The sequence below is a fragment of the Plectropomus leopardus genome, chromosome 17, assembly GCF_008729295.1.
Source record: "Plectropomus leopardus isolate mb chromosome 17, YSFRI_Pleo_2.0, whole genome shotgun sequence".
Classification (NCBI taxonomy): Eukaryota; Metazoa; Chordata; class Actinopteri; order Perciformes; family Serranidae; genus Plectropomus; species Plectropomus leopardus.
The window spans coordinates 18,713,171-18,741,051 of record NC_056479.1 but is presented as its reverse complement, the minus strand read 5'-3'; the positions used below and the strand labels follow the sequence as shown (position 1 = coordinate 18,741,051).

The 27,881-nt window shown below is 38.3% G+C and overlaps 2 protein-coding genes across 5 annotated transcripts; one reads left to right on the top strand and one right to left on the bottom strand.

Moving 5' to 3' along the window:
• The first annotated feature begins 1,767 nt into the window (after positions 1-1,767).
• LOC121956866 (centriolar coiled-coil protein of 110 kDa-like) lies at positions 1,768-13,846 on the top strand. 2 transcript variants are annotated; one of them, XM_042505287.1, is made up of 14 exons: positions 1,768-1,906; positions 2,721-2,892; positions 3,630-3,758; positions 5,196-6,414; positions 6,633-6,754; positions 7,508-7,685; positions 7,942-8,051; positions 8,648-8,764; positions 8,963-9,064; positions 9,145-9,261; positions 10,618-10,691; positions 10,817-10,882; positions 10,972-11,031; positions 12,097-13,846. In XM_042505287.1, exons 2-14 carry the CDS (start codon positions 2,728-2,730, stop codon positions 12,170-12,172), a joined length of 2,535 nt encoding a protein of 844 aa, XP_042361221.1. In that variant the 5' UTR covers positions 1,768-1,906; positions 2,721-2,727; the 3' UTR covers positions 12,173-13,846. The 2 variants fall into 2 exon arrangements, with proteins under 2 accessions (XP_042361221.1, XP_042361220.1); XM_042505286.1 differs by having other exon boundaries at positions 2,682-2,892.
• A 1,049-nt stretch (positions 13,847-14,895) lies between these two features.
• LOC121956929 (nuclear GTPase SLIP-GC-like) lies at positions 14,896-26,896 on the bottom strand. Of its 3 annotated transcripts, XM_042505371.1 has the most exons (25): positions 26,744-26,895; positions 24,820-24,960; positions 24,349-24,618; positions 23,962-24,039; positions 23,291-23,403; positions 23,021-23,065; positions 22,860-22,898; positions 22,486-22,519; positions 22,078-22,170; positions 21,863-21,977; positions 21,274-21,490; positions 20,917-21,150; positions 19,546-19,734; positions 19,258-19,430; positions 18,394-18,466; positions 18,215-18,308; positions 17,994-18,115; positions 17,539-17,727; positions 17,139-17,296; positions 16,832-16,955; positions 16,318-16,426; positions 16,076-16,209; positions 15,493-15,574; positions 15,269-15,345; positions 14,896-15,019 (listed from the first exon to the last, which is right to left on the bottom strand). In XM_042505371.1, exons 4-24 carry the CDS (start codon positions 23,996-23,998, stop codon positions 15,287-15,289), a joined length of 2,433 nt encoding a protein of 810 aa, XP_042361305.1. In that variant the 5' UTR covers positions 23,999-24,039; positions 24,349-24,618; positions 24,820-24,960; positions 26,744-26,895; the 3' UTR covers positions 14,896-15,019; positions 15,269-15,286. The 3 variants fall into 3 exon arrangements, with proteins under 3 accessions (XP_042361305.1, XP_042361306.1, XP_042361307.1); XM_042505372.1 differs by lacking the exons at positions 14,896-15,019; positions 15,269-15,345; positions 15,493-15,574 and having other exon boundaries at positions 16,118-16,209; positions 16,318-16,422; positions 26,744-26,896; XM_042505373.1 differs by lacking the exons at positions 14,896-15,019; positions 15,269-15,345; positions 15,493-15,574; positions 16,076-16,209 and having other exon boundaries at positions 16,342-16,426; positions 16,759-16,955; positions 26,744-26,896.
• Positions 26,897-27,881: the final 985 nt, after the last annotated feature.

Below are 27,881 nucleotides of genomic sequence, written 5' to 3'. Positions count from 1 at the left end.
TTAGGTAAGATCACAAGGACATAACAATGAATTTGTGTGTTTTTACACTCTGATTAATAATTTATTTTTGAATCCCCAACCAGAGTCTCACCATGACCAGTTCCATATAGCTTTGGTGAACAAAGAGCCAAAACATCTGGATATAGTCCTGTGTTATGAGCAGTCCACAGCATGTGTAGGGGTGAAACGCCAGTCTTTTGAGGTAGGCTGATGTGGGCATAATTGTGACATGTATAAACATAAATATCCATGTTGCTCCAATGAGAACTAACTGTGTTTAACTTTTGTGACAGAGTTCCAAAACCACCTTTACGGAGAGGCACATTGAGGCTCTGCTTCGAGACAACAAGGAACGTGTGCGCATAGCTCAGCCTGTACCTCCAGGTTCACCTGCGCACTCAAAAGATGAGTTGTAAAAACAGCAAACGACATTTTCCTTCCTGCTGAATGTATAATTGCTTGTTGTCATGACACTGTGTTTTTGAGTGCCAGTGTAATAAAGACATCATTGAAAAACTTTATCCTGGAATGTACATTATACCCGCCATGGGCTTGCCTTTCAGCTATGTATACACAGGGCTTCAGACCCATGTATTAAACAGGACACATATACTTGTCTATAATGAGTTTTTTAAAAAAAGACACCCTTGTCTGCATGACTGTATGGGCACTGAAATAAATAAAGAAAAATGTAAGACATTTAAGTAGCAGAACTTATGCTATTATATTATCTTAAAAAAAAACATGAAAGGGGTGCCTTCTTTTTTTCTTTCTTTTTTTTTATTGCTTAAGCACCTGCCCCCCCAAAATGTCTGTGCACATTCCTGGTAGGTTAATACTATGCACCAGTGATACTCAACTTGCAGCCCATGGGCCAAATCTGGCCTGCAATGGGATTCACAGTGAAAATAAACTGATTCGCAATGGACTTTTTATTTTTTAAAATGTGTTTACTTTTTGTACTTTGAATCTAAATAAGGTGCCAGACATCATACAAGGGATTAAATAGGCTAGAGCTTTTTTTTTTTTTTTTTAAAAAAAAAATAAAAATAGGCTACAGCAAACACATTGAAAACAGGCAATTTATTCATTCCACATGCTTCTGATAAATATTATCAATGTTAGATTGTTAACTGACATTAATGACATTAATTTCCATCATCTTCATCCTGCACGTTTTTGTACTTATTTATTAATATAGTTTATTTTGCACAGTTATCTTGCTATTTTGCTATCCCTTTGCTGCTGCAATGTTGGAAATTTCCCCACTGTGGGACTAATAAAGGATTATCTTATTTTATCTTATCTTATCTTAACAGGCTCCTGGCTTCCTGCCAATTACAAAAGTGGCCCCTGGATGAAACAAATTGTGCTTCCCTGCTATACACAATGCACAGAGTTGACAGAACGCTGTTATGTATTATGGACAAAAGGAAAAATGTCCGTTTTAATCTGTCACAAATTAGCTGATTTAAAATGTATATAGTGAGGTAATTGCCCGACAAAGATCTCGTTCCATTTTTCTCATAGTTTCACCCTTTACATTCCTGTACATAGTTTACTATCTCTTTCCCACCATATTTGCATAAAACGTTCATCAAAACGTTCTAGAATCTTTTTTTCTCGGTGCGTGACTGACAATGGAATAAAATGGTTGATAATAGCAACGTGGACAGGTAGCGTGGACCGTATTGGAACGTGGCCGGCGCGCTGTTGCTAGGAGGCGCTGTTGGAGCCCGGAAGAGTTGAAAGCGATGATGATGGGCAACCCGAGATTGAAGGAGAAATATGAGGTGTATGCCGCTTAAAGCTCCACTTTGTTGTTTCTCTGCGACATTTGTGCGTGTCTAACAATCCCGAGGTGGGGAGAAAGAAAGGAGAGATCACTTTTCTCCCCATTTTGAAGGTAAGAAAGGGGTAATGACCTATAATAGGCACGGGTGCAACGTTATGAACTGCCTTTCTGCCAGGGCACATCTGGACTGGCGTCCGTATGGTTTTAATAGAGGCTTGAAATCGAGTATCTCTCAGATTATACCAGATCTGCCGGTATCGAGCTTGCTGTGTAATAGCCGGGTACTAAAGGAAACCATCCCCACCTCCTCTGTGCTGTCACCAGGCTGTAATGAATCAGTGTGCGGTAGCTACTGTAATTAGGCGACTGGAGACCACAAGGTTACTGGCAGCATCGTAAGGACCCCTGTTTGAATAACTGAGAGATGGTAATTTTAATAGATAGACTCTATAGACTAAACCACATTAATGTCAAACGAGATTTAATTGAAATGTTGTTATAATTTTGTCCACACAACAGCTGTTCGCCTGGGCTAACGCCCTGTGTTACTCTACCTGTCTGTGAAAGCTTTGGTCTATCCATTTGCTGACAGGCATTTCAAAAATAGACAGTGTATTGATTAGACACACATATGCATTTCCATAAGACACGGAGAGGGAAGTCAGTCAGTCACCAGCAGTTTGTCAGGGAAGAATGGCAGGAATGTGATGAGTCTGATAAAACCATTAAAGGCAGACAGACCCTCTTTTGTTGTAGGCTATTTGTCCTGCTCTTCCTCGTATAATCACAGATGGTTTCCTCTAGTGATCCACACCCAGTCTAAGCTCACATGTCCACTGACTTGTGGACGTCCATCTAATCCCACACTCTCCATTTAATTTAACAGCTGGGTGACGAGGCTACATGGTGTGTCTCTTCTGTTCAGAGAGTGGATGTGTGGGTGTCCCGAGATGGAAAGCTATGAGGAGTTCTGTCTGCGGACTATGGCCATATTGCAGGAGGAGGGGAAATTCAAGAAGACGACATGTGAGCCATTGTGCACCCTGAAGGCTCTCTCTGTCATCCACTTCCATGGAAGGGCTGTGCTTTCGCCGCTGGTGAGGAGGAAATAAACAGACACGAGAGCTGAAAAACAAGATGTAGCTAAGCCTTTTGCAGTTTCTAAGTATCTTTATGAAAAGTAGAAAGAGAACACTTGGTGTTCAGGAGATCTGCAGATGGCTTAGTGTCCAGAGTCCATATATCTGGCACTGTCCTGGCTGTGTTTTTGTATCTTTAAGCTGCATAGTAACAGAAAGCTTACTCTGTTCAGGAACAGAATGAGAACGATTTAGAAAAGATGTATTTCAGACACACACAGCGATACATAAACACATAGTTTGGATTAGGTTAATTCAGGGGAAAACATGTCTTTTTGAGCTACCTATGTCTGAAACACGTGGCCTGAGTAGTCCAAATTAGATCAGCAGTTGGCAGGGGATCGAGAGAGCAGATAATTGATGACGAGGAACACTGAGGCTGTTTGATGTCAGTCAGGAGAATCCATCTGCTAGTGACTGCTGACAAAACGACTTCTCAGGAATAGCCATATGATGGAGAGAGGCCAGCGTGAGGCTAAGGGTGGTTGAAGATTTCTCACTGAAACAAAGGAGACACAAACATATAGCAGAGGAAGAGTGACTGTCCTGTCTGTAATACCTGAAAATAGATCACAACCAAACCTCATGAAATAAACTTTGTGTACAGGAAACCTAGTAATAACCAGTGTTGTGTAGCTGGAGAGGTACACGTTTATGAATCAGTGTATTAAACAGTGTGTATTTCCTTTTTCTAGTTGAGTGCAGAGCAGCGCAACGAGATGTGTGACCACAGGCGGAGGGCGGTCCAGCTGGAGGTGAACAGGCACAACCAGAAGAGGAACAACCTTTTAGCGCGGGTTCAAGACATACTGGACCAAGCTCAGGTCAGTAGCACAGTATGGAAAAATGAATATGAGATGTTTGGTGAAATTAATGTGATATTGGCTTATGGTGTACACTGAATATTAAGCCACTTTGTTCATTTCATAAACATGTTTTATCTAAAATTCAATATGTGAAATAGGTCTGTGTGTCAGTCCCACGATACAGCACGAAAACTAAATTACAGTCTGTCCCAGAATCTCTCATGACATTTGCAGACTTGAATACAGGTTGTCTGACTCAACACTGTCTCTGTGAGGCTGTGCTATTTTTACCTGATTATGGTCCTTTTTTGTCAACTCAACATCCAAAGCAATATTGTTTACTTGCAAATTCCGGGTTGTTAAACAAACATGACTGGCTAATTATTGTCTTTTACTGCTGCTGCTTCCGTGATGTGTTTTTGTCACAACCAAAAGGATGTCTGCAGTATGTATATCTACTGGTAAACCAACATCAACAATCCAGACTCAGCTATATGTTAAGATATCTGGATTAATATCAAGTGTGTCACTTAAAGAGTCTCAGGTGTGGAAATAGCATGGAAACACTGACTGACTGATGTTAAGTTGATGTTAATTTTCCTATATTTTTTCATATCGTAACATGTTTTATCTGAATTTGGATAACATCCTTGACAAGTGACTTGTTTTTAGTTTAGTGACATTTAGCTGACAACCAGCATATGTCTGTCTGATTTTTTATATTGTTTGTATGTCTATGATGAATGAACTGCTTTAAAGGGGAATATCACCTAAATTAATATATCCAATAATAATAATCCAATATAATATTATTTATATTATTTCATTTTTTTATCATGAGCTACTCTCTTAAAGCCAGACACCAGAGATGTAAGTGTCAAACATGATGTCATGTGGTATAAAGTATGGAGCTGCTCTATAGACTGTGAATGGGAGACAGATTTTGTATACCCACAGAACGTTTGTTGTTTTTTGTACCAAATGATCTTTATTCTATTGTGGTGTTCTCGGGTCTGAAACAGAAAATACTCAGAGCATCCTTCTGGGTGCTCTCATTGTTGTTTATAACATCGCTCCCATTTATTTTTTATGGAGCAGCTCCTGATGTTTTTGGACTACCCTGGACTATAGATGTAATATACATGAAATCTGAAAATGGTGACGTTCCCCTTTTAAAGGTGTACTATGCAGGAATTGGTCGGTTTGTAAACAGTATTGCTAGTGAAAGTGAAAGCCAATCCGAGTGTTGTCTGCTTGGCATTTTGCCTCACTATATTTGCGTTTTTTCTGCACTGTTTATGTAGCTACCTCTCTTTTGGCTTTTTAGGATAGTCCTGAATAGTATACCTTAAAGTTTTGGCCATATAATTCCATCAGCTGGTCATTTGTTATTGCCACTTTTGATTTGAGCGATTATATAATGATCAGTCTTTATTACTTATTGTCTCCACACAGGCAGATAAAGTACCAAGTGAAGATGTTAACAAGCTGCCAGTTTCTAAATCTGCGACAGTCAGTGGCTACACCCTGGTCACTGACTCTCCTGGACTTCCCAGAGACCCTGGATTTGAGCTTCAAACAAGTGATCAGCCTGACGCTCCATGCTCTGAGGCTCCCACCCTCAATGGCTACAAGGCAGTGGAGGAGGTGATGGTGGAGAAGGAGGAGAGGAGTGAGGAGGAAGAGGATGAGGAGGAGGAAGATATTAGTTTGGACAGCCTTCTTAAGAGATCAAGAGAGTATGTGAAAAGAGAGCAGAGTCAGCAGGGGTCAAAAGTTGTCCAGACAGTCACCAGAACTCCCCCGCTGCAGACTGTCTCTGACAAGGGGAACAAGAGCTGTAGTCCTGTGGGAGACACGGGCGTTGAGTTTGGATTCAGTCTGCACCATAGCCCTGTTGGCCCACCTCAGACACAAATCCAGCATCAGACTCTGTACAACCCCAGTCCCCAACAGTCTGGCTGCCTCTCACCCAGTCTCCCCAATCGGTATGCTCGTCTCCCCAGTCCAGAGTCCAACATTAGTCCCCGTGCACAGAGGCGCAGACCACGCCCAGTTTCTACAGGGAACATTCATATTTCATTTCCCATCGGCCCAGCAGACCTTATCCCTCGAAGCCCAGTAAGATCAGGGGAAGGTGCTGGCATGGCAGATATTGGAGAAGCTCTCTCAGGGGCCATAAAGTCCCCCGATCACTGGGGCTCGGTGGGGAGTGAAAGTGACGGTGGTGTCAGCAGGAGTGGCACTCGTCGATCCAGCCACGGTGGTACCAGTCCAATGCAGGACACCTGTAGCCCCGTTAGTGCCTCAGGACACAGCAAGGGACACCATGACCACCTGGCTGCAGGATTTCGCCGGCGCTGTCACACCCTAGACAGCCAGCTCCACAGCTACCACTCTGGAGTTGAGCACATAGACCGCAGCCAGGAAAGGGTTCCTCGCTTCATGGCAGGAGTAACATGGATGGCTCCAAGTTGGCGCACCCCTGCAGCCCCCTTAAACCAGCCATATGAGGTAGATAATCCCTCAACATCTCTGCTGAGGCCCCGCATGACTCCTGACTTGGCCCAGGTCACATTCAGGAGGGACCCTGATGACCCTCTGGAGACAAACACTGGAAAGATCACTCCAACTATCCTCAGAAATGTAGCTGAGGCACAGGCCAGCAAGACAGGTGAGACTCTCTTGAAAAGTCCCTGTAATACACACAGGATTTATTAAAATCAACAGAGTTAAACTGTGTCATTTCCACTGAGATCACTGTTTCTCTCACTGCAGTTTTTTGGTTAAATTTTGTATGATGTAGAGACGGGGGAGGCAAGGAAAAAGGTCAAATCTTTAAAATGTAAAAGAGAAACAATTTTACATGTTTTTATTTGTGTACATCAACAGAGCAGACCCAGAGGCGAGCACAGGCTCTGGAGGACATGCAAAGGCGTCTGGAGGAGGAGCATGCCTTGCAGATGTCTCTGCTTCTGGCTGAGCAGGAGGAAGAGCAACAGCGCCTCTGTCTGGTCAGCACATGGAATCACAAAATACACAGTCTAAATAGAAGTAGATACCAAAAATTATTATTTTTTGTGCTGTATTTTTATCAGTTATTTTAAACCTTACAAAGAAAAGCAACATCAAAACCTATTACATGTATTTTGTTGTTTAACTGAAGAGGGAATGTCCTCTCTTTTGCTTTTCTCCTTGAATATAAGATCGGCTTCAGTTTATTATAATGTGTTGAGATGCTTTTCACAAACTATTTAAGCCTCTAAACCTAAGCAAATTGGTCTGATTTTGTTTGAAAAATTGCAAGAAAGTAGTAAAAGGTCACAAAAAATGATCTGAAAATTAGTTTAAAAAATAGTAAAATGAAAAATTCTATGCAAAAATATCCAGAAAACTATATTGTAAACATATATTTAGAATTATTTTACAGAGAAAAATGTATACATATATTGTTTTTCAGATTTTTTATGAATATTTTTTAGATTATTGTCTTTGTCTTCCACATTTATTTTTAATTTGCTTATTTTCAGGTACTTTTCTTTTTTTTCTTTTTACAATTTTTCCCCTAATTTTGGCTTCTATTTTGTGAAGTTGCTCATTGGTTTCTACCCATGTTTTTAAAAGAAGTCAAGCCAGTTTGCTCAGGTTTTAAAATGTTAAGGTTAATGTGCCAAAAAGTGTTTTTTTTGTGTGTGTGTGTGTGTGTGTGTGTGTGTGTGTGTGTGTGTATGTATGTGTGTGTACTGTGTGTGTACGCATGTGTTCAGGAGCTCGAGGAGACAGAGAGAAGACTGAAGGAGCAGGGCTGCGTGCGGCCTTTGAGTGCAGATGCTTGTGGGTGGAGCTGTAGGTCTGTGAGTGACAGCCGTCCTGTTGTTAGCCCCTCCTGCCCGGGACTAAGCCCAGCCCACACACCATCTGAGCGATCACCAGGACACAGTATAGGTGACACCATGCTCACTGTTTTGGAGTTTGTAACAGTGGTGATAAAAGACCACAGAGACAGAAAAGTTTTGTGGTTTATTAACTCTGGAAAAATTGTTTTCCAAAATTGTCTTTTATGAAAACCCAAAAGCATAAAACTTTAAGATTTCTGTCCATATTCTATATTCCAAACTTCCTAACTTTCCAAACACATGCAGACTGTTCAAAACAGAGATGATCAAACACCTAAACTGAATGTATCTGTTTCTCCCTCCAGGTTTTCCCAGTCCTGTAACTTCCAGTGTGTCCTCTCCGTCTGTCCAGCCTCCAGTCTTTCTGTGGGGGCCCACATGGGCAGTTAGCAAACCTCGAGCGCGGCTTAGTCTGGTGGGTACGCACAAGTAGACAAGAGGATGTGTGTGACTGCGTGTGTTTATACATTAATTTTTTACTATGCTTCCACACTGACAACAGATATGGCCTGAGGCACTGTGTTTCTGTCTCTGTCTCCGTCTTCTGTCTCTAGTCTTGTGAATACAATATCTCAAAAACGCCTTGAGTTAATTTTTTTCGAATTTGGTGCAAAAGTCCACTTCCACTCAATGATGAAGTTATAGATTTTGATGGTCAAAGGTCAAGGTCACTGTGTTTTTGGCCAGAACTCCTAAAAATGACAAAGTTTCACACAAATGTCTCATAGGATGAAATGATGTCATTGATACCAAGTGGATGTTTATACCAAATCTGAAGAGATTCCGTCAAGGTGTTGCTGCGACCTTCACAAAAATAAGACGAACAAAAGGTCACAGTGACCTTGACCTTTGACCACCAAATTCTAATCAGTTAATCCTCCAAGCGGATGTTTTCACCCAATTTAAAGAAATTCCTTCAAGATGTTTCAATTTCAAGTTCGCAAAAATAGGACGGATGGACGGACAGGCTTATTTCTCTAATGTTCTCTGTGTTTCTGTCTTGGTCTTCAGGTTCTGACAGCAGAGCAGCAGAGAGCATTCTGTCGAATTGGCGCCATTATTCGCGGCTTCCTCACTCGCAGACTGCTCAAAACAGAGAAGGTCAAACACCTGCGCCAGACCATCACGGTGAGATAACAACCTGACACACACAGACACACACACACACACACACACACACACACACACACAGACACACACTTAAAATTAGCACAACCAATTAAAAAAACACCAATTTATTTGTCATAAGTGTTGTTTAATAAGTGTAAAGTGATGTTAGTGACTGTAGAATAAAACGTTTTGAATGTGCACTGTATATGTGTTTAGGATACGCAGGAGTTCATCCGCTCATTCCAGTCTGAAGCTCCGCAGAAGAGAGGCCCCTGCTCAGCACAAGATCGCTCCCTGCAGGAGAGAGTTAAAGCCCAGGTATGAATGTGTAGTCATTGTCTCTAGAAAGCAGAGGTCCACTGATCTTTATGTTTATGTTTGCATCTTCTGTCCCTCAGTTACGTGCAGCCCTTTATGACATCCATGACATCTTCTTTGAAATGCCTCTGGGGGATCGATTAGCACTGCTGCAACAGGACAGGGAGCTCCGAGCAGAGAGGAAGCTACGAGACATGGTAACCTGAAAATCAATTGACCACATATTTAATGAAACACTGACATTTATTGCTCCCTTTTTAACCTTTTGAACCTGAATCAGCTTGTTGTTGTTGTTGTTGTTTTTTTTTTTTTAAAACATGGGAACAACGCAATGAGCAATAAAGAAGAAATGAGCCAAAAATTTGCAAGAAGTTAGCAAAAAAATACAAGAAAATGACCTGAAAATAAGTGGGTAAAAACAACTGAAATTGAAAAAAAGTGGTTAAAAGAAATATAATTCTGTAATATATTTTTAAATTTGTAATTACAATAATTATAAAAATATAGTTTATCCCTGGCTTTTTGCTTTTTTCTCGAGACATTTTCCCCTAGCTCTTTGAAAGTAATTTTCTAAATCTGCCAATTTCTTGGAATTTCTCACCGGGCTGCTTGTTGCCTTTTTCACCATGGAAAGAAATCACACTAATTTGCTCAGGGGTCAAAGGGTTAAATACTTGTGATAGGTGTCTGAAAGCAGCACAAGAAAAGTGATGTTGCTCCCGGTTTAAGAAAGGCCCAACGTTCAGACATCTTTTCACTCTCAGCACAAAGTTTGGTTTGGCGAGCACTGAAGCATTCATGTGTACGATTTGTAGAATGTTTGTCAAACTAAAAAATCAAGACAGTTATGGCTTATTATTTTCATATGTGATTTGTTTCTGTGTGTCTGTTTAGTTTAATTATACTTTTTATTATTATTCTACCTGCTGAGATGGTGGTACTTAAAAAAATAATTACTATAAGCTGTATTAAGCCAATCAGGAGACACTCACTCTAAGTAAAAGATAATCCATTAACATGCACAAAATTATAAAAAATGTGAATAGTCTTTGACAATTAGACCCCTTTGTGATGCCATGAGAGTCCTGTTATGGAGGTTAGATGCTGGTGGTGGTGATGGGATGAAGAGGATGCTCAGAAACTGACTGTGATGAGGAGCAGACTTTTAATGAGCTCGACGTCCTGATGATATGATGACTGGAGGTGGATGAGATGGAGAAGGAAGACAGAAGAGAGGAAAACATATTTAGAGTTTGAAAGCAGCAACCTGATTGGCTGATAGAGACTGACACAAAATGCCTATAATTAGCTGATTGGAAGAAGTGGGAGGAGTGAGATAGAGAGAGAACTGTGAATTAAAAAGGTACAAACAAAGTCTTCCTGATTGAACTTACACAGAGCCTCATATTGCACCTTGATTACCAAATTACAAAGTGACTTAGAATAAAGAAACACAGCTTTGTGACATCCTTATGACATGCCTCATCTTGTGCTGTTAGCGTCAGTGCTTTTATCCTAAACTGCGCTCTTTGCTGACTGTGTCAAACCTGCAGGAGAAAGCCAAGTGCCCCAAGGAGCGAGTGGTTCTGTCTGCTGCCACACAGAGGTCCCTGGACAGAAAAAAGAGGTGCGATGGGAAAGAGGAACACAGCCTCACATTGCAGATGGAATCTTGTTTTAAGTGTTAATGTTTTCAGTGATGAGATCCAGTGATCTGCAGTGTTGTTAGTGTGTGTATTTGGTACTTTTTAGGGTTGGTGAATCCCCAGCACAGGCTAGAAAGATGCAGCAGAAGCCAAAGAGCCCCACAGCCAACAGGTGATTTTTATTTGGTTTGGTTTTGTGCGTCACACATATTTTTTTTTAGATTATCTCTTCTCTAAATGCATACTTTTTTCCTTTCCCAGAGTCCTGAAGCCAAGCCAAGGCCAAAATTCTCCCACTTCAGGCCAGCTGAACCGCCAGGGGTGAGTTTAAAATTGTTTCACCATAGTGCCTTAAATTGCTGTCATAAATCAGACAAACTGTAATTTATTTGGACAACGTTCAACAGGTCAGAAATCCACTTGCTGGAATGATTTTTTTATTTTCACCTACACAAATGGTTTTATTGTTAATTTGTTGTTGTTAACTTAATTGTTTTTTTTATCTACATTTTAAGTTAGTGAATCAGAAAAAGGACACAGTTTACCTTTGATTTATCGGGCATCAGACTTGCTGTCATACTCGTGGCATACATAGTTTGAGCTTTCGCCCACATCTTACAATGCTATTCAACTAAAATTCTGTTTCTGGGATAATTGAAATGCTTGCCTGAAGTATAGCTCATAAACTTTGTCTTTCCTGAACTTTCTCAGTGCCCAAGCAGTATTGTACATGTGCAACTCTCAATAGAGATGTGAAGGAAATGAGATAGTTCATTACATATGTACTTCCATCATCAGCTCTGGAAAAACTGATGTGCAACATCACTGTCATGCCAATATTGACAGTAAAGCTAACCCTCGAGTGTCATATTGTGATTTTACAACAGTTACGTGGAAAATAAAAGATACAATCAAAATGTATTCGTATTGTGGCACAATTCAGTCTTGAATTAAAACACTTTTTGCTTTCATAGGGTCTGACTAATAACTGGAAAATAATCACAGGATCAAGGACAAATGAAATTTCGTTAAATCAAATTTGTTAAAATCTGTGTTTGTAAGCACTTCATTTGGTTCTACTGCCAAATTCATGGGAAACGACATCAGAGAGGACCTATGGTAGTGAAATTTGCATCAAGTTCACAAGCAGCAACTCTGGTGGACGTTCCTGCAGCCAGCATGTCGATGGCACGCACCCTCAAAAGAGTGACCTTTTGTAGACACCAGTGTAGTAATCAAGCTGTTTAATCAGCATCTGGAGAGCCCACACCTGCTCTCTGCTGTTTATATTCCACCTATCAGCAAATACGTAGCAGCAGATTTGCTAGTTTTGTACATTTTAATGAAAGGCAACACTGAATTTGATTCATGGCTGTTTCCTCTCAGGAGCTGGTACAGAAAGACCCCAGAGGAGAGAGTGAGGCGTTCAGACAACCTGAAGAAGCAGCACTCTCTGGGTTAACGGGTGATTCACCATCCCCCCTGACCTATGAACTTGAATTTTTAGTCTTTGAATACAAACCTTGCAATTTCAGTCAGTGCTGCTAATATGATTGTCTCATCTACCCTCTGAAATTCAAATGATTGTATTCACTACCACACTTTAGCTCACTGATATACATCATCACAATGCCTTTGTTTCTGACTGTTGTAACTTGCTGAATTTTTGAGGTGGCAAGAACCGATTGTTATCCACAAATCTTACTTGTAGCTTGATACTGTGTGTGGAGGTAGGTACATTTTACATTTTAGTGGAAAATAAAGTTCTCTGCTTAAATGCAAGCGAGAAAAAGGTCAGAGTTAACGTGATGTAACTCAATATTTTTATCTGTGCCTAAGAACTATGCCTTTGCTCTTGTAACATTTTAGCATGCATACATTTATGTAATATCATCATCTAGTGCTTATATCTGTAAAAATCAATTTTGATGCTGACAGTCACATAATGTAGTTTACGTATGGAGAGTATTAAAGGGACAGTTCACCCAAAAGCATTTTTTTCCCCTCTTACTTTTAGTGCTATTTATCAATGAAGATTGTTTTGGTCCAAGTTGTCAAGTGTAGGAGATATCAGCCGTAGAGATGTCTGCCTTCTCTTGAATATAATTAAACTAGATGGCACTTGCGCCAAAAAATACATTTGAAAAACTCAACAACGTATCTTTGCAGAAACCATGAGCCAGTTACTCAGAATAATCCACAGACCTTGTTGCTTGCAGTTTCATGCAGGAACTATTATATTTCTACCAAACTGCATTCACCAAATATCACCAAACACAGGAAACATGCATCTACACAGATGAGAGGCTCATACTTGTGACAGCATGAGAGTCAATCATTAATGTTGTCTTTTGGCCTGAGTTGTAATGTTAGCTCGCTTGTGTGAGTGAGCAGTATTACCTAGTTGTTAGCACAGTTCCTTCTGAGCAGTGATATGATCATCACACCATTATATTCAAGAGAGGGCGACATCTCTACGGTCGATTACTTCAACAACTCACACCAAAAACAATCTAAATTGGTAAATAAGACCACAGGTAAGAAGTAAAATTTGTGTTTTTGATTGTGGAGTGAGCTATACATTAAAGTGAGTGAAATTCATGAATTAGAAATTTTTTGTTTAAGGGCTTTGAGTACCTGTTTGTGCTTTGCTCCTTAAATGGTGCCGTGTTTACAGTACACTGAGACATTTCAACATTTGACTTAAATCAATGCAAAATAAAAAAAAAAAACAACAACCCAACAACATAGAGCAACGTTGTTTACACACTGGCATGCTGTTACATTAATTTAGCTTCACATAACAAGAGATGCACAGCAGACACTGAGTTCCTCTGGAGACACACTGACCATTAAAAATTCTGATTAATAAAACTAAGTTAATAAGACCATGTAAAATGCATGCCAAATTCTCTAAAAATATTTCCCTATTGTTCACTGCCCACATCAAGAATAAGGGTCAGACTCTGAATAAAAGAATATTTATGTAAACACATCATCTAACCACATGTTCAGGAACTGGTACACCCACTTGTTTACTGCGATACCACGCCGACGTATACTAGCCAGTCAGTATTTTTCAGTGTGCTGATGTTGTTTGCCGGTAATACCGTATGCTCTCTTTTATTTATTTATTTTTTTTAAATGCCAGATTGTCATGTTTTCTATGACCTGAATAAAATCTGAATTTATTTGAATTTTATGACCTCTGACTGATTCATGATAAAAAGGAAAGATATTTGGATTCAAACTGGCTTGACTCAACAAGCTCCCAGTCGGTGCAGTCAGGATGTCAATGGCACGCTCCTTCAAAAGAGAAGTATTTTACTGTGACCATCACAAGGCACACCTGTGTGGTAATCATGCTGTTTAATCAGCAACTTGATAGGTCACACCTGTCAGGTAGATGGATTATCTTGGAAAAAGAGGTGCTTAAATCTGAGAGAAATATATCTATTGAGTGATTTAAAAAGTTTTAGATCTTTAACTAAAACCTTTGAAATGTGTGAAATGTATGCATCTAATTTTTTGTGTGGTATATTTACAACCACTTGGACACAATTAGAATTTATGGTGTAACTAAAAATACTGAGGCTACTGTACTGCTGATTTATGTCAGGAAATATAGCTTTCGGTAAGAGTTTTTAGGGATTTTAAGCAAGAGCCTTTGACAAGAACAAAGAAGGGAAAATAAATTGTTTATCTGACATGAAGTGAAATTGAATGAAAGTAAAGCAGCATTTAGGTTATTTTAGAACATAAACCACAAACTCCATGTGGTACTTTGACTCAAAAGAGAACTTTATTGAGATTGATTCGACTGTATACCATATCACAGACATTCATGCATTTTAAAACCAGTTTAACCTGAAACAAAACACGATTACTAAAAAGCCATCATCATCATCTAGTTGTCTCAATTTTTCATACATAAATGAAGACACACACAAATCATTATTTTTTCATAGGCGACAGTTTTGTCGTTGAACATGAAAGAAAAAGATCAATATAATTCATTAAAAAGCTTAAAGCAAACCTGCACTATGTATTGTAAATCAAGGTTCAAGGTTGAAATTAGAAACCGATAAAATCATTGAAATGTAATGTAATGTGATCCATTCTATACTAAACTAAAAAAAAAAAAAAAAAAACATGTGAGAATGTATTCAAAAAGTAGAAAAAAAGTTGAATCAAGAAAAAGTAAGGACATAAAACCATAATAAAACCATAAAAAGTACTGGGAAAATAAAAAATCCAACTGCAGGACTTTGTTGTCTCTAATCACCGTGCTTCTCTCCACTGAGCAAACCTGAAACATCAACGAGAGATATAAACAGCGAATGACATTGAACAGTAATAAAAACATGAGCTGCTGTATCATCTGTCCTATCATTGACTTGGATCATCAGTTTCACTAATGCACACGTCATGGACCGAGTGCAGCTGCGGGGAGAGGTGCATTAACACTAGTGTAATTAAAAACATTGCAAGCATTGTTCAGAACAGTTCATTGTCAAGGGATTATGTGAAAATTATTATGTGAAAAGAAAAGTTTTACCAAATTAGTGATGGTTCTTTATTTGGGTTTCAGTTCGTCGTAGTATTTCGTCACCTTCACAAGCTCAGCTGAAACATCTAAAAAAAACCCCAAAAACATTTGTTTACAACATATGCACTATTAAATACACTTTTGAAATTTTATTGATTTATTCTTTTTAATCAATATTTAGCATGTTTGAGTGGTTATCAGATTTTTGTGGATGACATTACATGCCATTTTACCTGGGAAAGAGTCATCATCTGCCTTGAGTGACAGCTCGATTGATTCCTGCATCGTTTTAATCAGTTCATCCACGATTTTCCCCTAAATTGACATCAAAATCTGTATCACTTATCAGTCATACAGACACATACTGTGTTCAAGATTAACTGAATCCTACATACATTAACTGTTCGGATGTGTGTACAGAAAGCTGCTTTATATTTCTATCTATTTAAAAAAAAAAGAAGATTATTTTTTCTGGCTTTTATTGCCTTTACTAGACAGGAAAGTGTGAGCGTGAAAGAGGGAGAGAGAGAGGGGGTGACATGCAGCAAAGGGCCAAAGCAGGAGTTGAAGCCACGGCCGCTGCAGTGAAGACACAATCTCTGGGCTGCCGTTCTATCAACTGAGCCACCAGACAACCCATATATTTCTATTTTAGTAGAATGTTTGTTAAGTGCCTGCAATGTTTAATAGCAAAGCAGTTTTCAGAATGATGCACATTTCATTTAAAGATGAAAATTGTGGATAAAGATAAAGATGTGCAGCACAGCATGTTTTACTGTGTCCTCATAGTATGATGTATCATAAAATGTGACAAACCATCAAGTTTCTCAGCTGGTCCAACATGTTATTTTTAGCCCGCTGAAACATGATGTCCTTTGAGTCATGAACATGCACCTCAATAGTCTCCCTCATGTTTTTCAGCATGCCATCTCCGTCAATCTGTGCTGCATCTACAATTAAGGAGAAAAAATGAGTCAATTTAATGTTTCTGCACAATAATGATGAATATAAATATTTTCAAACATTGTGTCAGGTTTTATATGTCATAGACATCTCACTGTCATAGCATTCTTGCATGTTTTCTTCGATTGTTGTTGTCAGACTGCTGTAGACCTTTTTCTTTTCTTCCCGGATGATTTTATTGAGTTTTGTCTTAATTTTGTCTTCCTTAAAAAAAGAGAGACCAGAGTATACAAATCAACATGTTATGCATATATTTATAAATTTTGGACCGATGACAGGCAGTTAATTATTCAAATAGATTTTTTTGAGTCATGGAGTCATACATACACTATCTTTTGCCGACTTAGGTCAGAATACCTTTAAATCTTCAGCATGTTGACATTCAACCTAACAAAAATCTGTGTGCTAACAACATTCACTGTATTGATAGATTTCTTCATGTACCATGATTACGAATATGTTAACAGCTCAAAATTTCTATTTTATTTTCCTCCCAGTCGTCAGTCACAACTTGACATTTGGATTGATTTGCTCACCCTTCTTCTGCTTTAGTCACCCTGACCTGGACAAACAGCTTGAATGGATTAATGGATGGGATGGATCTTTTACCTCTGTCTTGAGAAATATCAGTTGCAGTTCAACATCTTTGTACTTCCCCTCTCTCATCATCGTCTCTGTGCCAAGTGAGAAGGAACTGATGACTCCCTTGAATGGTCCACTGTTTCTGTCATTTCTGAAAGTTGAAAGGTTTCATTTAAGAAAGTATTAACAAATTAATATTTTGATAATGGAATTTGTATATATTTATTATATTACATCATTTGTCTAACTGCATAATGTGTAATTTTTTATTTCTCTATAGTTTGTAAAAAAAAGCCAACATAGGGGTTTGTGTCTTCATTGAGTCATATCTTACGGAAAGGTCTTCCTGAATTCCTCATCAATGCTGTCAGTCAGGCATGAAGCTAAGTTCATATTGAGGCGAACTGTTGTTCCTGCTTTTGAGATGTAGGTGCCGCCGTTCTTAACTGCACACTTTAATATCTTGCAAAAACCTCGACCAGATTTCTTAGTCTAAAAAAAACCAGAAATATTTCTGAAACATGTTCATATGTGGTGCAAAATCAGTTGTTTGAATTTGATTATAACAAAAATTTGTCAGGGACAATAGGGTAAATCGAGCCAGTAGATGAAATGAGCTGAGAAAAAAAAAGAATATATATACTGTATATAAATGTATATATATGTGTGTGTGTAGTAACTATTACTTGAAACAAATGTATGTACCAAATTTAAAAAAAAATGGTTCATCATACCCCATCCTGCGCTTCAGGATATAAGACCGACTCCAAGACTTTTTCACATGAACTTTTCGATTCCTCAACCCCCTTATTGAGGCATTTTTCAAAGGCCTCATATGTCTTTTTCATGATTTCTTTGACTTTCTGAAGTCCATTCCTCATTTTTTTTTCAAGGGCTGTGGAAACATCTGTTTTGTTGCCATTCTGAAATAGAACAAACACATTTAGTATTTAAAGCACTAAATCTATACTGCTAGCTAACTGATTTTATTTCAAGACATTATTTATTGTTAATTTCTTGTACTGAGTACAACCTCACTTTGTTTACTGTTGCTATGCAGTCTCTCTGAAGCAACAAAAACTCAGGAAATCAGCTACCTTAGGTTACTTTTTTGCTACTACTAATATTATTTTCTGTCAATATTACTGAAATTGATAGACAGTAAAGAAGTTTTATTTCTTGATCTTACCCATTCTCTTCTTCTGGCCCCTTGTATCAGTGAGAGAATCCCATGAGCTCCAGACACATAGTTTAATGTCTCTGAGTGACAGTCATTTAGATCCTGCAGAAATGCCAGAAGTCTGTGTATTTCTGGAAAAAAGTGGTTAAAGTAAGTTTAAACAAAATGTGTGTTGGAACTACACAGTTTCTGTCATTTACAAAATGTTAATACAAGGCGATTTTACCTACCATTGATTTGAGGGTCTAGAGGTTTCACTTGTTGAGAGAGAAACTCTTCAGAGCTCACTGTTAACACCTCTAAACATTTACCACTGAAATGTTTCTGAAAATAAAACACTTTTTAAGTCAGGTTTAAAGGTCTTAACGATCTTTGCGTTAAATTTTTTTTGCCAGTTTGTAAAACTCACCTTGATCTTTGGTCTTGTGTCAAACTCCTCTTTCACATCTGTTTTGGTTTGAGTACAAACATCAGCTGCTGATCTGTACATAAAGACATGTTCAAAGTGGCACCTCATTTGGAGCACTAAAAATTCTTCATCTCTCAAAATGTTTTGTGAAATCTGTACCTGCTGCTAATTATTTTATTATTCATATTAAAGCATAACATTTTCACACATTTCAACACTTTCTCAGACATCCAAAGAAGTTTCTTCTATTCAATACGGAAATTGTTACCTGGCAAAATGAAGAGAAAGTTGGAGACAGCTGTTTAAGTTTAGGTAGCTGTGCTAAATTAAAAAAGCAGTTGCTGATTTCTAGCGAAATTTATAAATAATATAACAAATAAAAAAAAAAAATCTTTTGTTTATCTGCAGTGGTGGACCTAGAGCATTATGCAACGTAGGCAAGCTTCCCCCGTGCACACCAAAAAAACAACTTTTAGATTTTTGCTTAGCATACAATACAGTGGACGTTCGGCTCTCTGAGGGCCCGTTTACACAGTAACGGTTCTTTCATGAAACATTAACCTTTTGCTGTGGTTTGGTCTTTTGTTCCCATGACAACAGCATTTTGGGGGCATAAAAATGAAAACTTTTGAAACCAGTGTCCCATGGTGTAATCTTTTGAAAATGCAACCCCTTCTGTTGCTGTGTAATGCGCAGACGATGTGAGAATGGTGACATCATGGCTGCAATTTGTGCATGCGCATGGTGTTATTTTATGGCGTGTCATTAAAAAATTACACTGCCAACTGGCATGCGTATTACAGCGTTTTGGGTTGTTTTTGCGGATCTGTGTACATAAGGGCCTTTTTTTACAATGTCACTTACTGCTCCGACTCTTTAACAAGATCAGACTTGGTGCAAATAAAGTGAATGTGCTGACACTCGCCACCATTTCCCATGTGGCTACTGGCATTTTCCAGGATCTCCCAGGCTTCTGCCTCTGATGCTGCTCGATTAATTTCTGTCACAATCCACACCGTAGAACAACATCCAACAACCTGCAGGACATAATAACAAATTCATTCTCAGCGCTATTACAGTTCACAAATAACACAAAACACACACACACACACACACACACACACACAAAATAGATGCATATGATTAAATTACCTGTTTCCACATATTATCTCTTGTCTTGTTATGGTCCCCATTTCCAGGAAGATCCACAAGTGTGACATGGTGGAGAAGAGGTATATTGGGCACCCTCACTGTCACACACTTCACTAGTGGCCAAAAACTCTTCTTCGAATTTCTATCAGTTCTTGTGAATTTGACCAGTTCTGAAGATAGCTTTCCAATCTGCAATAAAACAACAATGATAAATTAGGGCAATTCAAGAAGATTTTAAACTGAAAATGTTTTACAATTTGTTTACAAGAATTACAACAAAATAACATAAAAGAGAAGAGCAATCAACAAGCTCTCCTTCTCCTTGATGTCCCCTGAAAATCAGTAATTGCAATGCGTTTGTTGGCAGATGAAGGCCTGAATTCAGGCTGACAGTGTTTTCACAGAATAGACAGTATGTGTGCATGTGTGTGTGCATGTACGTTTTGGTGTGTGAGAGCAGATTGTGAGCTTTCTAGGAACATTGCTACAGAGATCCAGTTTGCAATGCAGTGGAAACCACTTATAGTGATCGTGGTTATAGACATCAACTGCCTCTATAAATCAAAAGTTCAAGGCAGAAATAATTCCTACACAAATGTTTTAAATAATCCATTAATGATAATCCAGCAGGCTGCTTGCATACATGAAAATATATGGAAAAAAACCCTCTGTGATTTTATTTTATTTCTTTAAATGATGTGAAAGAGAAACATAGATTTGAGTATTGTCAGCATAAATGGGTAAATTAATGTTTCCTTTGTTTTTTTTCTTTTTATAATACAAAGACACCATAACTACACTAAATTAAAGGGTGCAACTACTGTATCTTGCAGGAAGTCCTCAAACCCAAACAAGCACAAAGGTTCTTCGCTCGTGCCCTCTAGTACTTCCCAACGAGCATTACCTTAAATTAGAGGTAGTTCCCTAACAAAAAACTCAGTGTGGTTCATCATAAACTGCTTGTAAAAATTAACTATAAATTCAGTTTTTGGAGAAGTAGAAGAAGTACCACAGTTCCAATTCCTTTGGTACCCCGCAGGTCACACTGACCTGCTGGGAACGCAGATATGTAAATTAATAAAGTTGCTGGTAGACAATATTCTCATGATTTTATATGGGTTAATGGTGTGGACAGGCGGATTAAATCCATTCTTTTTAAGATTACAATTAAATTAAATTAAATTAAATTAATGTTTACTTGTACATTTGTTGTACCATTGAATTTAACTAAACCAACCTGGAATGGTAAGGTCATGTATAAACCTCAAAAACTGAAAATTCATAACAATCAATCTCTCAGATCTCAAAGAGTGCTTTCTATGAAGTGAAATATATTCAGAGTGAAGTGAACATTTTTTTTCAATTACTCACTGTTAGATATTTTAAAAGCTTTCTTCCTCTCTTGGGATCGAGAAATTCTGTAATTCCTTTGAAATATTTGGGATCCATGAGATCATCAGTGGATTTATTTCTCCATTCTTCTCCATACAGTGCTGACATCTTTTTAATGGCATCACGGTAGTCTTTGTCACATTCCTGATCATTTTCCTGATGTGCATTATTCCCAAGGAAATTCGACAAGGTCCACAACTCCTCTTTCCAGTCCTAAAAATAAAATAATTTACAGTCCTTTCACTTATTGGCATATGAGGTAATCAGCAATTGTATTTTTACAAATAAATCATTTCGGATACGTTCAAGTAAACAAACTTTTTCAACACATTTTACCTCTTTTGCAATGAACTCAATGTCTGCCTCGTAGTTCATGTTTTGCATGTTAGCCTCCACTTTAATAATGACTGAGGTGCATGCACTCCCAATTCCAGAGGGCAACAGATTCTTCTCTCCAATGATGGCATTTATCAAAGAGCTCTTTCCAGCCCCAGTTTTACCAAAGACACCCACCAACTCCTTTCGGTCTGTCTCCAAATCCCGGATTTTTTTCCTGTTGTACAAGAGCTTAAATATAGATTAACTGATTCAATTAGAAAATAAACAAACACTGAAAGAATTGAAAATGGACATTATTCTATCAACAACCTCCTCGGACAGCCTTAATCAACAAATTTATATGAAAATGTCTGTAATGACTACTGCTGTGTTAAAATGGGTCACTCAACGAGATAAAACCAAAAAGAATTATCACCAGACTTTGCAGTTCCCTTTATCTCTACAGAGGTTTATACTGTCCTCTGCTCATTGTTTTGATTGTTTTTTGGCCTGCAAGTTATTCCTGCTCTAAAACTGCTTGATGAAACTAGCTCCTGAACCAGGTCTGTACAACAAAAAATGGTAATAAAGAAATCTTAATACTTACTCCAAGAACTCCTTGAGTTCTTTGTTGCCTTGGTCAGGTAGACTCTCACTGACACGGCTCATGATGCTTTTCACATCAGACAGTATTTTTTCTGACGAGGAGAACATAGCATTTTCTGTGGCCAAGTTATAAAAACACGCATTTGCAATACAGGTAAAAAATTACATTGCAAAAAAGTTGTCAGTTGTTAATTGTTTAGAAAGTATTATAAATACCTGAGCGGAGTCCCACTGAAAGGTCGCGTCGCCGTTTCACTGATGGTGATTGCCGTTTGCTGGACTCATCCTGAAGATCCAGCCTTCTCTTTCCTGAATGGATTTTAAGCAAAAAACAAAAGTTTGTTGTATGTGCCTCTTGAAATATTAATATGCGGTCTCTTTATATTTGCTTTATCCAGACAAGATGTAACTGTGGTTATTTTGTTTGTGTCTTAATTAAGACATATAGAACATTGAAGAAAAGATACAAGACATAACATGCAAAGGTTTATGAGGCAGAAATTAAATAAAACCCCTAAAGGGCTTGAAAAGTGGCATTATTTATTTATTATCTTTATTTTGAAGAAGCTTCTGCCTTAACGTATCAATGAACACAACATGTAATCAATACGTACTGTATCTCACCTCTATCACTAGTGCCACTTGTGGAAGGACAATCCTGTGGATGAACGTGAATTTTTGACGAAAACCAGTATATGAAAACAAACATTTTATTCACACTGACATGACTTTAAAGGCACACACTGAAATTTGCATTTATGTTCTCATAAAATCTGGGATTGTTTTGGCAAGCCCTGCACAGTGAAGTCTATAAAAGGGCTGACAAGTGATGACATTCATTATCCTTTTTCCTCCATTGAACACTGTGATCCAATTATACAATTTCTCAGTCAAAGATGACATTGTCTCAGAAAAATGTCTCAAAAAATTAACAAAGAATACAGGCACATTCACTGATTACATTTTTAGATGCCTGTTAAATTCAATGTCATACTTACCTGAACAGATAAAACTGCTTCTTCGTGCTCCTGTTGACACTACAGACAAAAGGAATAATAAGTAAGTAACCACTAAGGGATAAGTGCAAGGCCATGGAAAAGTTTGAACAGAATAAATATCTTAGATGATACTAACGTATATAAAATTGAATTCCACTTACTTGAGCGAAAGAATCACCTGTGTCTGGATTTCTTATATTTTGTTTCTTTTAGTGACAAAAGAAAGTATTAACAAGTCAATATAGTGAAGACAATTCTATAAAATTCCAGTAAATGCTATTGTTGTCAATGAGCTTTAATATAATCCTTCATCGAAAACATCAGAATGTTTAAACAGAAGTTCATGCTCCTATAAATGTATCTAAGTGAGATTTATGTGACCTAATACTGGTTATATTTCTATAAACTGTTTTCACAATGAAGAACGTTACCTTTAACAACCTGAGTCTCTCCTTGAATTTTGTCCTGGGTCCCGCTTTTGGGATCATTTTTTCAATTTCTTGATCATTAAGACAGTAAAAACTTTCCTCATCAATTTCTTGCTCTGTAATTAAAAGTATTCAGTTGAATCTCAGTCATGCGAAAAAAAGAAGAAAAACTGTTGCAGAAAAACAAGTGAAACAGATATTGGTTTCATATGTACATTTTTTAGAGCATTTCAGCCTTGGGGAGCACAGCATTGTTGTCTAAACTAAATGTATATAGATTTTTTTGTATTTTAACAAGTTATCACTTCAATTTCAGTCTTTTTTCAGCACTGCTTGTGGTGGAGTCTCATCTCACATACCCCTCAAGATGCTACAGAGCAGCACTTATTCTCCTTAATGAATGCATCATTTCCAATTAAGTAAAAATCTAAAAACTTCTTTACCATTGATGCTTTTGTATGCTTTAAACACAGATGAGAATTGCCAGTATTTGTTGGCGCTGATCAATCTTATTTTCTCAAAACATTTTGTCAATGATACATGAACACTGCACTGTAGAAACATATGGCAGCATTTTTTTTTTTTTTTTTTAAATGTTTGTGTTAGTAGCTGCTTAGATGTTTCAGTACTAGTATAATATTTGTGTCCATCAAAGATACCTGGTAGTACTTTACCTTGAAATGTGTTTATATAAAGTTGCTGAGATTCCATTCAATTAATCTGTCACGAACAAAATAATCCATGTCTAAGAACTGCAAGAAAAAAATAAAAAAAATAATAATTATGTTTTAATCACTCAAACCATTAGGCTACTGTAACAGGTGGAGGTAAAATCCAGTTGCAGCAAAATAACTGCAGCTTTAAATTGGTGATGACCTTTATTGCAGATTATGGCAGGTATAAAGGGTAACAGGAGAAATAAAGCAACCCTCATTGTCACATATGCTAAGATAGCCTAATAATGAAATGGGCTTGTTTAGAACCCAGATGCAGTACGCCAAAACTCAGAAATAGTTGGTAATGACTTTTATTTAAACCAACACAAACGAAGAATAGCTCACAGATATTCAGTTCGTTCTTCAGGTGGGTGGCCCAAACAATGTCTCTGGGAATCCCTCGAAGAGAAGACACGAAGCTTGAACCTACTGTGGCTGGAGAGCAGGAAACCCCGTAGCTCGACGAGCCGACAACACGTGTGGGAATGTTGTCGGGGATTGCGCTGAGGATTGGTCGGGGGCAGGCAGAAGATCCGTTGCTGGGAAAACAGTCCGAAGAAACAACGGTACCGTCGGGGAGCAGGCAGGAGGATCGTCGTGGTCGAGCGGTGAGGTCTTTGCCAGTGGAGCCGTCAGATTTCCGGAACGCCGAATCGGAACACGTGGTCGGGGACAGAAGGCAGGTAGGTACACGGGGAGACAGGCGAAGAGTATATTATTACTGGTAATTACAACCATTGGTAAGTAATGGCAAGTAGGATCATTTACCCTGCTACACTCACACACACAAAAAAGGAAGTGAAAAGGCAGTGGTACCGTGAGGGAGCAGGCCGGGGGATTCGTCGATGAAGCAGTAGATCAAAAACTGGATGAGCGATCAGTGAGGCAGGAGAACCAGAAGGGAGCACGCAGGAGATTAGTAGAAGCCAAGCGGAGGATCAGGAAACCAGATACACCCTAAATGATGGAGGGAACAAAACAAACAGTAGTCTGATGTTAGGTATCCCACATGGCTGAGAAACTCACACGGCAAAGCAGGAGAATGCAAGGCAGCCGAGAGGACAGGTAGATGGAGACCAAGAAGTGCAGAGGCACAAGAACTGGTGGGTGGGGAGAAATGGTGAGGTTTTAACCACAGCAGAGATGAGGCAGGATGATCAGAGCAGAGCAGAGTCAACAGGAAACAGGAAGTCAAAGCAGCGGTGAGCACTTGCAAGCAAGAGAAGCCAAGGATAACCTGGCAGTGAGCATATAAGTAAGCAGGCAGGAGAAGTATATACTGGCTTGGTTGCAGATTAGCTGCAGTAAGTAATAATGACCAAATCAACTAAATCTGCAAGTCTACAAAATTGCTGCGAATAACAAGGTATTGCACAATAAAGGACAAAAGTTTTATCATGAGCTGTATGAGCACAGTCAACTAGGAGACTCAGAGCAGTGCCTACTCTAAATTCAGATCATAACAAACAGGAAATAAAGTGAAACTAAATAGCATAGTAGGTTACTAACTAGTATTTTAAAAGTAATCTCTCAATACTATATTCACTAGTGAATGTGATGCATTAATGTTAGTGCTTTACTCTTGATCCAACTTTAGGAATCAAGACATTGATGCGTGCTGAATCTCCAAGACCCAGAAAAATCTTCTTGTCAATAGCTTCATCAGTAATGGAAGAAAAACAGATTAATCTTGATTTTCCATTGGGTCCTGTTGTCATAAAGAAAAAAATTAATATATGTCATTGTAAGTACAATGTGATGTGTCACAAGCCATTGTGACACCCTGATTGACTGAAGCTACACTCTTCACGATGGCAGCATTTGTATAATATTGTTTTTTTTGTATTGTTTCGATGTGTTTTAATGAGTTAATGTTGTGGTATCTTTGCAGTAAGATTAATTGGTAATTGTCTTTGCCAAAGTTAAGTTGATGTTAGTTAAGTAATACTTTACATAGACAGAGTTTTGCATACAACTAAACATCCCTTTTATTACACAGGCACCTTTATACAACACGAATCACACACATGTAGTCATAGTTTTCTTTACACTTTAGTTACACTCAAAGTAAGGACTCAAAGTTTCTGTTTGTCACATTTGCTTTTTTGTTTTTTTGATGGCCATCCTCGATTTGGCCGTCCTCATTGTACTGATTTCCTTTGTCAGCCATTTTGTCTTTGTGTGGTCACACTGAAACAGACACTTCCTTCTCTCTCTCTCTCTCTCTCTCTCTCTCTCTCTCTCTCTCCTCTTAAAAAGTTGCTTTTCAATGCACTAACATGACTCTTCTGCTATTTGTTTTAACATGATCTCCTCTTTATGCTGTCCCTACCCTTCATAAGCAAACTCTCCTCCCTGCTCTCGAGAAGTTTGCAAAAGATCAATTCAACTGTAGAAATGCACTGCAGAAACTTGCCATGGATGGTGGAAATTTCCCTATACCCAATGTAAAGTCCTGAAGCTTGATTTGAATCCATAGAAATTTCAACTGCAAAGTACCACACCAATACAAAATGTCAAGGCTTTTGTTTGGTCCTAAAAGCATAGAGATCATATTCCTACTCTTTCTTCCTCTGTTTGCTTGTGCATTAAATGAAAAAGGCAACACAACTATATTGTCATAAGTCAGCCTGCTGTTTTAAACAAAAATCTGCACAACCATATCTCATTTGTGCAGCAAAATATTAACTTAATGAAACAACCGAATCAATATTGTATTTGATAATTAAAATGTACTTACGTTTTTTTCCTTTAATTATTATAAAGTACATCGACTCATGTTCACTTGATACTCGCTCAGTGGACTCTTTTACAATCACTGCCCTGCCCTGCACTGACAGAGATCACATAGCTTAATGAGTCTAACCATTGCTGCAACAGCAAGGCGTGAATAAACATGTAAGACATAGTTTATAGGAGCTTAGAAATGGCTTTGGCAAGTTTAGACCAATGAGAGTGCAGCCAGAGAATACTTCTTCAGTGATGTATCAGAGCATAAATGCTAGCAGATGTTCACGATTGAGTTTTTGCTCATACCATTGGTTCTGACTTTACACCCTCAACAAGTCTCCAGACTATGACAGGGCTGACTGCGACAGACATTTATGCTTGTGTGGCGTGGTGAGGCGTGTGTTCACTAAGTAATGTGAGGGGGAGAACCGACAACGCCACCTGAGGAATTGCGCCCCAGGAAATACCTCAAAATATTAAAGTTTGGAAGATCAGTAAGGCACACAGATTCGTTTCTGAAACAGGACAGAGACGTATTTTAAATATATAAATAAATAAATGAATAAATAAATATTTATTTGATAATCAACATAAACAGGCAGGGCTGGAACTGCAAAGGAAGAGGGAAAAATTAACTAGTCAAATAAACTGAATCAATAAACAACATTAAAGGGATTAAAAATATTTTTATTACAAAGTTGTCTAAAAAAAGGCCTTAACAACTACAATCTAAAAATCAGATGTGGTAAAATATCAAAAAAAACCTCAGCCCAACATAACCTAAATAAAAGAGTGAGCAGAGGCCATCAGTGGGGAGGCAGACTACTATGGAGGGGTGCCTAAAGGTGCCACCACTACTCACCTCAGTGAAACACAGCAAACCTCACAGCAATCCTCACAGCAATCGTGTCCCAGTGCCTTTACTCACATGCAATGTGTAGGAGTCTCACCCGGGGTGCCTAGCCTCCCCAGCAAAATGGTGCTCCACTTCACTAAAAGAAAAATGCTAATAGCAAAATTAACAAATACAGCAACCCAATTGTTTCAATATATTCAAAGAAAGGAGCAAGAATAAAGCAAAACTAAGAGCAAAATACAAAGAGAAAAACAGGAAACCAAACAACAAAACAGAAGCAAAACGAGGGCAA